This window comes from Dryobates pubescens, chromosome 36, assembly GCF_014839835.1.
Source record: "Dryobates pubescens isolate bDryPub1 chromosome 36, bDryPub1.pri, whole genome shotgun sequence".
NCBI lineage: Eukaryota > Metazoa > Chordata > Aves > Piciformes > Picidae > Dryobates > Dryobates pubescens.
Genome location: NC_071647.1, coordinates 7634824 through 7649548, shown reverse-complemented (window position 1 = coordinate 7649548; position 14725 = coordinate 7634824). Strand labels below are relative to the sequence as shown.

Sequence of the window (14725 nt, the reverse complement as noted above, 5' to 3'; positions counted from 1 at the left end):
GTGCCAATCTCCTGACAACCTGGCCACAAAGAAGTCCACAGGAATGACCCAGGAGCCCATTACCTCCATGTATGGCATGCCAGCAACATTTGAGCTGTGTTTACAAGTGTCTGACCTGAAAATCCTTGAGACTCTGATCTCCACACTTCAAGCATTTAAATGGGAAAGGATTTGGCAGATGGCAGGAAATGAAGCATCATGAGAACGGGAACCTGGGATGCAGCTTGTGCCATCAGCTGGGATGGTTTGCATTTGTCATGAACTGCTCAGAGAATTCTTCCTTCCACAAAGCTGCATCTGGGCCTGAGGCACTGCAGCACTGCTATAAAAGGCAGCCCAGCTCTCTGCTCTCCCATCCATTTCTCTCACCTCCTTCTCCTTGGTAGCCAGGTGAGTCTGAAGGCTCTGCTCATCCTGCAAGATCAGGCCGCTCTTCAATGTGTCTTCACAGGATAGGTGCTGTCTTAGCACAGGACTTCTGGCGAGAGAGGCTAGGACTTAGCTGACATCTTATCTGCCTTGTGTTGGGGAGTGTATGCTGAGCCAGCAGGGAACTTCACTGTCATTGGGTTCATTGCTGCGCCTGATATGTTCCTATTTTCTCCTTCATTATTCTCCTCTCTCCTAGGTGCACCTCCAGCCCCAAGCCATGTCCTGCTGCAAGCCCTGCCAGCCCTGCTGCCAGCCCTGTGGCCCAACCCCTCTGGCCAACAGCTGCAATGAGCCCTGCTGTGTGAGGTGCCAGGACTCCACCATTGCCATCCAGCCACCTGCTGTGGTGGTGACCCTGCCTGGACCCATCCTCAGCTCCTTCCCTCAGAACACTGCTGTGGGCTCCTCCACCTCTGCTGCTGTTGGCAGCATCCTCAGCTCTCAGGGGGTGCCCATCAGCTCTGGGGGCTTTGACCTCTCCTGCATCACCAACCGCTACTGCTGCAGACCATGCCACCCCTGCTAGAGCTGCTGGCAAAAAAACTTGCACAAGAACACTCAAAGCCTGAAAACATGGTGCTGAACAGAAGATGTACCAAATCCACTCCATCTTAGTGGGTGAAGCCCTTGGTGCTCACTCTCAGCCACTTCCTTTTCTCCTCTAAACTCATTAAAGTTGTACTGCATCCAAGTCTGTGCCTCTGAGTCCTTCTTCCTTCTCTGGCTATTCATCCAGTCAGCTCAGGAAAAAAGGTGGGAGAAGGAGAGGCTGGGACTCCCTTCAGGGGATTTTGTCACTTGGCAACATGGTCAATTAATTTCCTCAGCTGAGTAGCTGTCTAACCCTTGGCAGTCCAAGCCTTGGCTGCCTAATACCTTGGGTATTTGAAAGAGGCAATGAACCAATGCACCCAGGTGCTGTGGTTTAGTCTCAGCCAAGGCCCTTGAAGCCCTCACAATCTGACCTCCACCCTACAATGCAAAATTGAAAACCTGTGGATTCCCAGAAGGAGTTCAACAGAACAGGCCAGAAACCAAAAGGAACACCAGGAATTACTGCACCACTAAAGAAAAAACATTGAAATTCAGTGATATAAAACCTGACCAGCTCAACCAATAGTGCCAGAGCCTCACTGGACCTTCCCCTCTATATCAGTCATTCTTCTGTTTGTGCTGTGGAGGAACTGCCCCTTGGATTTCCAGCAGTCCAAAGAAGACATATCCTGCTCCCCATTTGCACAGTTCAGGATCTCAGCTAAGAAGAAGAATCTTCAACGGCCTTGAGAGAGAATCTGGGAGGTACAAACCATGAAGCACCCTCTGGTTTTACCTGTGGGACCATGGAGAGGATATGAGAATATGAGATGGAAAACCCACTCCAGTCCTAGCTGCATGAGTACCTGGCCTATAAGGGAAACAATCACAGAAGGGGATTCCTTCCACAAGAAAACCATCCCAGTATCCAGTGGGGACATCTGCAAACAGAGCAGGAAGACTGATCTCACCTCTGATCCTCTTGAAGGAAGATCCAAGCCACCCTCTCAAGAAGGGAGTGCTTCTTACTAGGATTAAAGGGGCCTTGCCTCCAGCCAGGTGGAGGAAAGGGACAATCAGGTTTACTGTTCTGTGGGGATCCAATGGTCAGGCACATCAGACACACAGAAGGAGAAGGCTCAAGCAGACATTGGCACACAGAGTCACCCTGATGCTCTCCAGCTATAGAGGGCTTGAACACATCTCTGCATCTGGGTGACAGGGGGATCCCAAGAGCTGAGCATGTGGGAAGCTGAAGAAAGTTCAACCAGGACTGAGTGGCACAAACCCCCACATTGAGCCTGGCCCAGAAGCCTTGTGCACCCCTGGCATAGACTGCCTCAGAAGAGGCTTTTTCAAGGTCCCAGAAGGGCACCAGTGCATCTTTGCTGTAGCTGCCTTGAAGATGGAGGGAAATAAACTGTTGTCCCTCCTGCCTGATCCCTTGCAAGAGCCTTCTGAGGGGAGGTTGATGAGGGATAAAGTTCAGGTGAGGGATAAAGTTCAGCAGGTGCCAGTTGCTACCACAGTGCTGCACCAGCAGCAATATCACACAGCCAAGCCCCATCCATAAATTGGTTGGTCAGTTGGAGAGCCAAGGGGGGATCAGCAAAGCTGATCCAGCCTCCAGCAGCCTCTCTGGGACAAGTAAATGTCTAATGGAGACAGGTTCCTCAATCCAACTGTCAACCCACCACCCTCATGCCTATGTAAACATCTTGCAAACTCCCATGTCTACATGACTTTGGAAGACCTCCTGGTGTGGTGATTCCACCACCTTCCTGGGAAGTTCTTCCAATGTTTGACCACTATTTCTGTAAAGAACTTTTCTCCTAATATCCAACTTAAGCCTCCCCCGGCACAACTTGAAGTCATTCCCTCTTGTTTTATCACTTGTCACTGAGGAGAAAAAGCCTACACCCACCTCACTGCAACCTCCTTTCAGGAAGTTGTGGAAAGCAATGAGCTGTTGACTCAGCCTCCTCTTCTCCAGGCTGATCAACTCCAAGCCCCACAGGTGATCCACACCAGACTTGTCTAACCATTTCACTAGCCTCCTTGACCTTCTCTGGACATGCTCCAGCCTCTCAATTGCCTTTGTTGAGTGAGAGGCCCAAAACTGAACACAGTATTTGAGGTGTGGCTTCACCAGTGCCTACTACAGGAGCACGATCACTGCCCCACTTCTGATGGCCATACCATTGCTCTTAGCCTTCTTGTACTCTTGAGTACATGCTGGCTCATGTTCAGCTGCTGTCAACCAGCACCCCCAGGTTCCTTTTTGCCAGGCATTTTTCAGTCACTCTGCCTCCAGCCTCAAGCACCCAAGGATTGTTGTGAGCCAAGTGCAAGATGCAACACTTGAATCTCATAAAACTGACCACAGTCTAGCAGGTGCCTCAGCAGAGCCTTCCCACCCTCAAGCAGATCAGCACTGTGTAGTGAATGATGCTTATGGTCAGGATTATGCCCAAAACATTTCTAGAACATACTTCTCTGAGTGTTAACCCTCCTTTGTTCCCCCTCCTTTCTGGAGGCAGCAGGGGGGGATCCTGGCGCCACTGAGTCCAGGTAAACAGCCTGCCTGGCCGTGGTCTCACCCCTGTGGTACACAAGGCCCAGGCTATATGTTTGTTTCCCTGGGTATAGCATATACTTACACCATATTTGGTAGGAGTTAGTTCATTGGTTAATCTTTGCGTTAGCAACAGATGCTCATTGGAACAGTATTCACTGGGGCAAACGGTAAATAGGGGTCATTTGGTAAATGAGCTCCCCCTCACATCGTGTTGGAGCCTGTAGCATGCCAGTGCTGCCGTGGTCCACCTTGCCTGGTACTCAAACCAGTGCCCCAAGAGGCCTCATGCTCCTTTGCCACCGTCACCCAGCTGTGTGCAGTGCCGTGGACAGTATCCCGTGGGATCAACCACGGCGCGATCCATTGCTGCAGGAGGAACGCCAGCAGCCCGTGTGAGCCAGCGTCGCTGACCTGCCACTGCCCCCCTCGAGTGGGAGCCCTTTGTGTCCTGGGAGAAGCAGCAGCCACGCGGTGCAGCCACGTGGCCAGCGCCATTTCCTGTCTCTGTCTTACGGCACATCTGTGCCACGTTTCTGGACTATAAACATTATTAAGGGGAGACTTCACGAAGTTCTCAGCTTGTAAGCCAAGCCTTTCTTCATAGAGTTTCCAGTTAGGGTAGCGTTTGGATCGCTCCGGGTGGAGAGTTGCTGGTCACTGACCAACCCCTCCCCCGACACTTTCTGAATTAGTTTCGATTCTAAGTTCTGTGAATCATTTGATCTAATTGCCCATACACAAACATTCTGTAAAGATAGTTTCACTAACCGAATATCGATACCTGTGAAGGGTGACTGTAAATACTCCATTACAGAGTTTGTATATATATATATATAAAATAAACTTAACATATATTTTCATTGATATATCTGCCGCTCATTTCTGAGGGCATATTCACAACACACTGCCACCCAGTTTAGTGTCATCTGCAAAATTACCGAAGGGCACTCAATCTCCTCGTCCGATCACTGATAAAGAACCAGCTCCAAAACTGAATCCTGTGGTCACCCACAGGATTTAACCAAACTCTCTGGGCCCGGCCATCCAGACAGGTTCTTTTGCAGCAAAGAGTTCATCTTTCCAACCCATCAGCTGCCACTTTCTCGAAGAGGATGCTGTGGCAGATAGTGGCAAAGGCAAACTACAGGCAGACACATCTACAGCCACCAGGCAGGTCACCTGATTGTAGAAGGAGATCAGGTTGGTCAGTCAGGAATTCCCTTCATGAATTGATGATAACCAGGCTTGATCTCCCAGTTGTCCTGCACATGCCATATGGGTTCACTGTGGTGGTTTGAGCCTTAATTGGGATTTAAGAGCTCAGATGGGGGCAAGGCTGAGAATCCCTCCCTCACTTCCCCTTCCTCTTTCCCGAGGAAAAAAAAGAGGGAAAAAAAAGGAAGGAGGAAATCTACCAAGAAGTAATTTGGAGTCAGTTTGGAAGTAGAGAGGTAAAAAATTTTCTTTAAACAATATGTTTATATATAACAATAACAGTAAGGGTTCACAAAGGTAAAGAACAAGGATGGGTGAGGAAAAATATGTATACGAAACCAGTCCTTTGGAGTCCTTTGAAGAAGCATGGATGTAGCAGGAAGGAGGACCAGGCCTGACCACATGGCAGAAAAGCAGGAAGCCATCAGCTGTTCTCTCATCCAGGCAAGGCAGGAACCAAAAGAGAGCTAATGGCTGCAGTGTCTTCCTTTTTATAGGCTTGCTGGGCAGGGAGGGGCAGTGGAACAGACTAACTCAGTTTCCCAGGGGGAAAACCCCCTCCAGGAAGAGCAAAGCTCTCACAAGCCCTCCCCCCCCACCTCGCCCCCGCTTTCAGGATGGGTGTAACTCATCACACTCACGCAAAATCAATGGCTTCATAATCCTCCCTGTTACTGAGATCAGGCTGACAGGTCTATCGTTCCCCTCATCAGTCCTCCAGTCCTACTTGTAGATGGGCGTCATACTGACCAAGACTCCATGCGGAGTTGTTTGTGAGAACTGTGAAAAATATAGTGGCCCCTATCCAGCCAGTGCCACCATGGTGAGCTGAAAGACAAATTGACAGAGCAGGCTGCGAGGAGGTGACCACAGCTGCAGGGTGGGACAGAATGTCCCTGATTTGCAGAGCCAGTGGCTATTTATTGATGTTTGTTCATGGTTTAACTCACTTTCCCACAGCCTATCCCCCTGAAGACCCCTGTTTTATCTTATTTTAACATACAGTTGTCTGGGACCTTCCTTGTTAACCAGGACTGCTTATGGATGATGGAGATTGCCTTCTAAACTGCTGTGTGTCCAGAGAGATGGAGTCATCTGCTGTCACACAGCACCTTTGGGGACCATAACTAGCTTGTGACAAGCAGAGATGAGTGTTGTGTGTTTGGGGACCTGTCAGAGTCCACAGCTTACGTTCACTCTATTTTGAGTGGGTTTCACAGGAACAGGGACCAATACAAACTTGGAAAAACCTCGGCATTACATGTAGATACAAGAGGGGACCCTGCCAAATGCTGCAGGGGGTATCTGTCCTGCTGCCAATGGCCAACTGTCTACTCTAACAGCTAAGCCCCACACACATTGGGAGTGAAAATAAGAGAAACACACAAAAAGCCCAGTCATTGAGACAAGGAGAATTGTGGCAATGGCAGCAATAAGCAGTGTGAGCAATCTGGCAGTATAAGCTTAGAGCCTGACATGGTGGTAGGCCGTGCTCAGCCTAAGTGCAGAAGTAGCTAGCAGTTTAGCAAAACAGTGCTGTGCCTGCAGCATGTAATGAAAGCAAGGTACTGGTAGCTATAAACACAGGGAGTTATCTGGGAATAACAGGACATGCACCTGCATCAACAACCTCACATGTCATTAGTAGTTTGACCAACAATCTGTAACAGTAGTTGTGTGGTCACTCGTGAGGAACCAATGAAGCTATGCCAACAATGCTCTCCGAGTCTATATAAGCTGTAGAAGTTTCCTTAATAAACTAACAATACTAGAACAATACTAGAACAATACTAGATCATATTGGTCATCTGCATTGTCTCCATTCCCTGTCGCTGACATGTGGCACCCGAACTCGTGATGGGATGCTCAGTCTACGATGCTGCTCGACCCAGCATAAGAGGTACGTTCTGAAAGATTTGGAAAGCCGGTCGAACCAGCACTGCCCTGGTGCTGAAAAAAATAAGCAGTGCATGCTCAGAAAAGGAAGTGAATCTCACCAGGGTCCGGTGAAGTGGACGGGGAGGGTACAGGGGAAGCACTCTGCAAAGAAGAAGAGGCTGTGCTAAATGCCCTCCAAACTATCCTCTCCATGAAAGGTATTACTTACGATTCTGGGATTTTAAAAGGGCTATTAGCCTGGGCCCAGGATCATGATTTTATCCCCACAGCAAATGAAACTTTCACTTCTGAAGCATGGGACAAAATTGGAACCCAACTGTGGGATGAGGTGCCTAAAGGCTCAAAAAGATTGTCGTAGTTTGGGCTGGGTGCCCTCTGCTACAGGGGTGTTTCCTGTGTCCAGAAGTCCATCCCAGTGGGTGGACTCAGGAAGTTAGGTATTTCTACCATAATCCCTTGCACCACTATAAATTTTGCGGTGGGGTCTGGCACTTCCTCTCTTTCCTTCCCTCTCCGAGACTTGGTAACTGGGGGAGAGATCTCCAGGCCATGGGCCTGATTGGGCCCAAGGCCACAGGGGGATGGGCAGTCTCAGGCCTGGCCAGCTGAGACTAGCCCAGCAGAGGGAGGGGGAAGAAGGAGCCCTGGGGGTTTTGGATGCACCCTCAGGTGGGGATGGGATCTTTCTTTGTCACTGCGCTTTGGGTGTTCTGTAACATTCACTGCTTTCTATTTAAACTTTCATCACTTTTTGCAATCCGTTTGTCTGAGTCGTTATTTCTGCCTGTGGTGGGGAGGGGATCTGCCCCAACCCACCACAAAGATGCTTTTTGGTATAGCACCTTGTGACACATTATCACATAAACTGCAATCTATAAAAGCAGAAAAGTCTACTCTCGATGAGAGAGTGACTCCCTAATATACAGGGGTGGCTCTGTATATTAGGGAGTCACTCTCTGCCACAGAACTTGAGGTGGAAAATGAAGGGATTGAGAGCCTGTGGGTTAAAATCAGAGGGCAGGCTAACAAATCTGACATCCTGGTTGGAGTCTGTTATAGACCACCCAACCAGGATGAGGAGGCTGATGAATTATTCTATAAGCAACTGGATCACCAGATTTTGTCCTTGTGGGTGACTTCAACCTGCCAGATATCTGCTGGGAACTTAATTCAGCAGAGAGGAGGCAGTCCAGAAGATTCCCGGAGCGCATGGAGGACAGCTTCCTGCTGCAGCTGTTAAGTGAGCCTACCAGGGGTCAGGATCTGCTTGACCTGCTGCTCTCCAATACAGAAGGGCTGGTGGGAGACATGAAGGTGGGAGGCTGCCTAGGGTGCAGTGACCACAAGATAGTGAAGTTTTCAATATGCAGGGAGATAGGGAGGAGCTCCAACAGAACCTTCACCTTGGACTTCCGGAGGGCAAACTTCAGCTTGTTTAAGAAACTTATTTGTAAAGTTCCCTGGGTACCAACCCTCATGAACCAAGGGGTCCAGGAGGGTTGCAGCTACTTCAAACAGGAGCTCTTGAAGGCACAGTAACTGGCAGTTCCCATGTGCCGAAAGATGAGCTGGTGGGGAAGGCGACCGGCCTGGAGGAGCAAGCAGCTCCTGGAGGATTTAAGGGAAAAAAAGAGGCTGTACCACCTTTGGAAGGAGGGGAAGGTATGTTCAAGGAAGCTGTTAGATTATGCAGGAATAAAATTAGAGAGGCAAAGGCCCAGTGGGAACTGAAGCTGAACACCTCTGTGAAAGACAATATAAAGCATTGTTACAAATATATTAACACTAAAAAGAAGGTCAAGAAGAACCTGCACTCCTTATTGGACCTGGAGGGGAACATGGTGACTGAAGAGAGGAAAAGGCTGAGGTCCTGAACACCTTCTTTGCCTCAATGTTTAACAGCAAGGCAGGCGTTCAGGACGAGTGGCCTCCTGAGCTGGGTGATGGGGTCAGGGAGCAGTGTAAGGCCCTGGAAATCCATGAGGAATTAGTTGGGGACCTGCTGAGCCACTTGGACACTCCCAAGTCCATGGGACCAGATGGGATCCATCCTAGGGTGCTGAGAGAGCTGGCAGATGAACTGGCCAAGCCGCTCTCCATCATTTTCCTCCAGTCCTGGCTCACTGGAGAGGTCCCAGATGACTGAAACTGGCCAAGGTGGTCCCCATCCACAAGAAGGGTCAGATGGAGGAACCTGGAAACTCCAGGCCTGGCAGCCTGAGCTGAGTGCCAGGGAAAGTGATGGAGCAGATTATCCTGGTGGCAATAACTGTGCACCTGAAGGATAGCCAAGGGCTCAGGTCCAGCCAACATGGATTTAGGAAGGGCAGGTCCTGCCTCTCCAACCTGATCTCCTTCTGTGATCAGGTGACTGTCTGGTGGACATGGGGAGGCCTGTGGATGTGGTCTACGTGGACTTCAGCAAGGCCTTTGACACCGTCCCCCACAGCAAACTGCTGGCTAAGCTGTCAGCTCGTGGCTTGGACTGCAACACTCTGTGCTGGGTTAGGAACTGGCTGGATGGCCGAGCCCAGAGAGTGGTGGTGATTGGTGCCCCATCCAGCTGGCGGCCAGTCACTAGTGGTGTGCCCCAAGGATCAGTGCTGGGCCCCATGCTCTTTAACATCTTTATTGATGATCTGGATGAGGGCATTGAGTCCATCATTGCTAAATTTGCAGATGACACCAAGCTGGGGGCAGGAGTTGATCTGCTGGAGGGCAGAGAGGCTTTGCAGAGGGAGTTCGACAGGCTGGACAGATGGGCAAAATCCAACAGCATGAGATTGAACACATCCAAGTGGTGGGTTCTACACATTGGCCACAGCAACCCCAGGCAGAGCTACAGGCTGGGGTCAGAGTGGCTGGAGAGCAGCCAGGCAGAGAGGGACCTAGGGATACTGGTCAATGGTAGGCTGAACATGAGCCTGCATTGTGCCCAGGTGGCCAAGAGGGCCAATGGCATCCTGGCCTGCATCAGGAAGAGTGTGGCCAGCAGGAGCAGAGAGGTCATTCTGCCCCTGTACACTGCACTGGTTAGGCCACACCTCAAGTCCTGTGTCCAGTTCTGGTCCCCTCAGTTTAGGAAGGATGTTGACTTGCTGGAAAGAGTCCAGAGAAGGACAATTAAGTTGGTGAGGGGTTTGGAACACAAGCCCTATGAGGAGAGGCTGAGGGAGCTGGGGTTGCTTAGCCTGGAGAAGAGGAGACTCAGGGGAGACCTTATTGCTTTCTACAACTACCTGAATGGAGGTTGTCGACAGGCGAATGTTAGTCTCTTCTCCCAGGCAACCAGCACTAGAACAAAAGGACACAATCCCAGGCTGTGCCAGGGGAGGTTAGGAAGAAGTTCTACACAGAGAGAGTGATTGCCCATTGGAATGGGCTGCCTGGTGAGGTGGTGGAGTCACCGTCATTAGAGGTGTTCAGGAGGAGACTTGATAGGGTGCTTGGTGCCATGGTTTAGTTCATTAAGTGAGTTGGGTGATAGGTTGGATGCGATGATCTTGAAGGTCTCTTCCAACCTGGACTATTCTATTCTATTCTATTAGCATGGAAGTGGACCTGGCAACAGCAGTGGATGTCACTCTGGAGTCCACAAGAGTGTCGAGTGTCCAGTCCAATCAGCACGGTCCTCTGGGTCACAGACCCGGTGCTCTGTTAATCGGCAGATCGTCTACCTGTAGACAGGGCATCTTTATAGTTCCTTGTTTAATAGATTCTGATCATGACTGTGTTATAAAAATTATGCTCTATACCATTACCCCTCCTGTTCGCACTCCTGTTGGAACAAAAATTGCTCAGCTAATACCATTTGAGTCCCGAGTGCCTAAGGCTTCTAACTGAATTTGAGGACAAGGAGGCTTTCGTTCCCCCGATATGCCTGATATCTCATTGGCCCTAGAAATCCAAAAGGGAAAAACAGATGAGATTGTAACTATCAGACACCCTCATGGACAAACTATCCAACTTTTAATGATTGTGGATACTGGTAACAATGTCACTATTATACCTCACCATAAATGGAATGGTTAGTGGCCTTTGCTGATGGCAAATTCTGGAGTCATGGGTTTAGAAGGTATCCAAACAGCCTGGGTCAGCAAAGAGACAGCACAGTTTGCTTTTAAAGATTGCAGATCAATCACTGTAAGACCATACATGTTAACCCTTCCTGTTGGGGATTGGTTTGAGCAAGAGGGGACATGGGTCCCAGGAACACCTGTGCAAATTAGGCCTTGAAGGATTTTCTGTTATTAATATAGCAATGGAGTAGGAGTTGTGGAAAAGTTCTGATGCTTGGTATGCTGAAGTCAAGCTGCCCCTGAGAAGGGAGGCAAACAAGGTAAGGAGTAGGCAAAGAGCTGGGAAAAAGAGCAATTAGACTGAGTAGAGAAATTCCACAGAATAGTGAAAACAATGATGTAACCTTTTAGAGAGAAACCAATAGTATGTGTTAAATTAGAATAGAATTAGCTATGTAAGACTATAAATAATGAAGTGTGGAACAATAAAGCTGGATGATTACTATCACTCATATTGAGTGCTGTCATCCCTGTCTCCGTTCTCGTCGCCATCCAGTTGCTCTATTGGGCTGAGACGCCTTATGTTAGCTAGGAGCAAAACCCGTTATTGTTCCTTTTCTGTGGCGGCTACTAGTCAGCAACCAGCCTTCAAATTAAAATGGACAACAGAAAATCCAGTATGGGTGGAGCAGTGGTTGCTCAGCCAAGATAGGCTGCAAATGGTTAAGACCCTACTGCAGAAACAATTGCAATTAGGGCATACCTTGCTAACCATCCCCTTACCCCCAACCCACCCTCCCCCTTCCCTTTTCTGGTACAACTCTAGTCTACTAAAGCTCTGTTCTGATTTAAAGCAACAGTGCTAATTTCATCATTTCTGATTGTAATTGAGATTTGTTATTTAGAGTTTTGCTAAGTCTTCCTAGTAAGCATAATGAATAGTAAGTATTTGGTATTAACAGGTACTTAGTACATAGTAATTGTAGTAAGGTGTAAGGATTTAGTAATGAGTTCAAGTTGTAAGATTTTCTTTTGGTTCGAACCTTCTTAGTTGTGTGCCTCGGCATTTCAAAGGAGCACCATGTAATAGAGTTAGGGTTTGTAGTAAATAGGTGATCGTTTTTAAAAGTATTCCCCAGCTAATGTAACATCTTTCTATTTCCTTCTTAGACACTGACCAGCTAAAACAAAAAACACCCCAAAATACAAAAAACAGTAAAACAAAAGTATAACAAAAAATTGTAAAATAAAAAAATACAACAAATAGTTTAAAAAAATATATATAACAAAACAAACAAAAAAATAGATAAAAAAAATAAATAAAAATAACAAAATAATAACAACAACAAAGAACAAATTTTTAAAAAAAAAACAAAATAATAATAAAAACCAACCAACCAAACAAACAAACCATAAGGATTACTCACAAAAAATAAGGATTATTAAGATAGGGACTAGTAGATTAAAACAAAAAGTACATAAAAAAAAAAAGATAAGAAAAAATGAAATAAAAAATGTTAAAAAATAAAAAGGCAAAAATTAAAAATTTTTTTTTTTAAATTAAATCATTTTAAAAATAAATAAAATGAAAAATAATAAAATTAGATTATATTAAGAAAATCAATTTAAGAAAAAATAAAAATTAGAGATAAAAATAAATACAAGAGTAGATTAAATTATTTTAAAAATTAAAACTAAAATAACTTAAAAATTAAAAATTATTAAAAATTATAGACTAAAATATATAATGAAATAAGAAATTTAAAAAACAAAATACATTTAAAAGGTGTTAAAAATTAGATTAGAAATTAGGTCTAAAAATAATAAAAATTAAATTAAAAATTATTTTAAAATTAAACAATTAAAAATAAAATAAAGAAATTAAAACAAAACATTATAAAAAGTAGATTAAAAAAACAAAAAATGGAAAAATAATGGAAAAAATAGATTAAAAAAACAAAATAAAAAATAGAGTAAATTAAAAATTTTTTAAAATGTTTAAAATTTAAAAAATTAAAAGTGGAAATACAAATTGTAAAATTAAAAAATAGAGTAAAGAAAGCAAACACACACACACAAATTAAAAATGTTTTTAAAAGATTAAAATAATAATATAAAAAATGGATGAAAAAATAAATTTAGAGAGAAATATTAAAACCAATTAAAATTTTTAAAATACTTTAAAAAATTTAAACATTTAAAATAGAAAAATAAAAAAAAAATAAAATAACAAAATAAAAATAATAAAATAAAAAATAGCTAAATATATCAAGAAAAAATAAACAAAAAAAGGAAAAAGACAATGTATATTTTATAGCTAAGGGGTTTTAGTGATACCAGCAAGAAATACCTTAGCCACGTCAACTCCAATCATCGCAATAAACAGCAGCAAAAGAATCAAGAATATGAAAAACCAGCTTCTCCCATGAAGTTGAACATGGATCACAGTTACTGTTATGATAATCTGAGATCAAAAGCATCAATTAGAAGAATGTACCACAAAACCATCTGAATTGGGACTGAATGCTGTGGTTGTTTAATTGTTGTGTGATTAGAGAAAATGTTAATATGGATTGATATGTTACCTCACCAGTTTGTCATAATTTTAAATAGTCAAAGTGACCATCAACATTAATTATAACACAACATGCATTTTCATTTTTGGTTAAAAACAAACAAACAAACAACAGCAATAAAAAAGGGGGAATTTAGATATGTCACCAAAAAAAGAATGTTTAAAGCATATTTGTTCTCAAATTGTCATTCTATACGCACCTTTCCTTAGCAAAAACAATGCATCAAAAGATCAATATTATTACAAAGAGCAAAAATGCATTATTATGTGCAATTGTATATTGGGCAAAGCAATGAAGCTTCTTTGCTCTTGCTGTTTGCCTGCAACTATTTTCTATCTGTGAAGCTAGAGCCTGGCCAGATCTACCTTTACAGATTAAAGAAAATCTTGCTACCATTAAACAATTCATGATTTTTGACCCAAGGCATCAATATCTGAGAAGATGAAGGTTCTGCCAGGAGCAAACCATCTTCACTGCTTCATTCAGCCAGTGCCTTACAAAGAGCAGCCTGACCCAAGAAACCTCTCTCCTAGTATATAAACCAGAAGCCACCACAGCATGTTCCTTCCCTAAGCAGAAATCATCCTTGCTTCCTTCTCTCATGAAAAGCTCTCTGAGCCCAAACAAAACAGGTGAGAGGTGCATTGAAGGGAGATCTCATTATGGAAGAGGAGCAAAACAGGCTTCAGAATCACCTGGTTCCCAAAGGCTAGAATGCAAAAAAAGTGCATGAGAGAGCAGAGATGTCTTTCATAGCTGCCCTTCACTACTTCAGGACCAGAGGCACCTTGGCAGAGGTAATAATTTTTGCACAAGCTCATCTTGAATGCAAAGCATCACAGCTAAGGACATGGCTGTGCTTTCATTTCCTGCCCTGCTGCCTTTTCATTTCCAGGGTTGTGCCAGGCCCACACCCCAGTGAAGGCTTCTTCTGACAACTGGGAGGAAAGGCCCCAGGGCTTCCAGGTCAGGAATGCAGCAGGATGGACAGAATAGTCATGACAGGTTCCTCTGAAGTCAGATGTTCTTTGAAGCTACAGGAAATGGGAAGACAATCTCCTGACATTAACCCAAATTTGAGAGCACTCCCTCTGCAGAAAAACAGTGTGTGCAGGTGTTTGGGCCAGGTGTTATTAATTGTTATTGTGATGAAGACCTGACAGCCTCATGGCCTAACCTCAGTGTCAGCAGCTTGCAGACTGTGCTGCATGTTCCAGCTTCAGCCACAGGATGGGTGCTCTTTTTTTGAAGTTGGGCTGTTGTTTTTGTCCCTAAATCAGAGTTCTTCACCCAGGCTGCCAGACACCAATCAACTCACTGAGTGGAGAGATTTGTCTTTATTTCTGTTCTGCAGGATCAGGTGCCAGGTGTCTAACCACAGCCAGCTCAGCTGCCCAGAGACGCATTGGGCTTTGTAGAGAAATGGTAACAAAGAATGAGCTGCCCCAAAGGGAACGCTTGGTCACCTGAGC

The 14725-nt window shown here is 45.4% G+C and overlaps 1 protein-coding gene across 1 annotated transcript; it reads left to right on the top strand.

The window, feature by feature from the left end:
• Positions 1-257: 257 nt before the first annotated feature.
• LOC104296836 (feather keratin Cos1-2) lies at positions 258-958 on the top strand. Its single transcript, XM_009896693.2, is given in 3 exon segments — positions 258-293; positions 295-390; positions 629-958. Coding segments are annotated over 3 exon segments (462 nt in total).
• Positions 959-14725: the final 13767 nt, after the last annotated feature.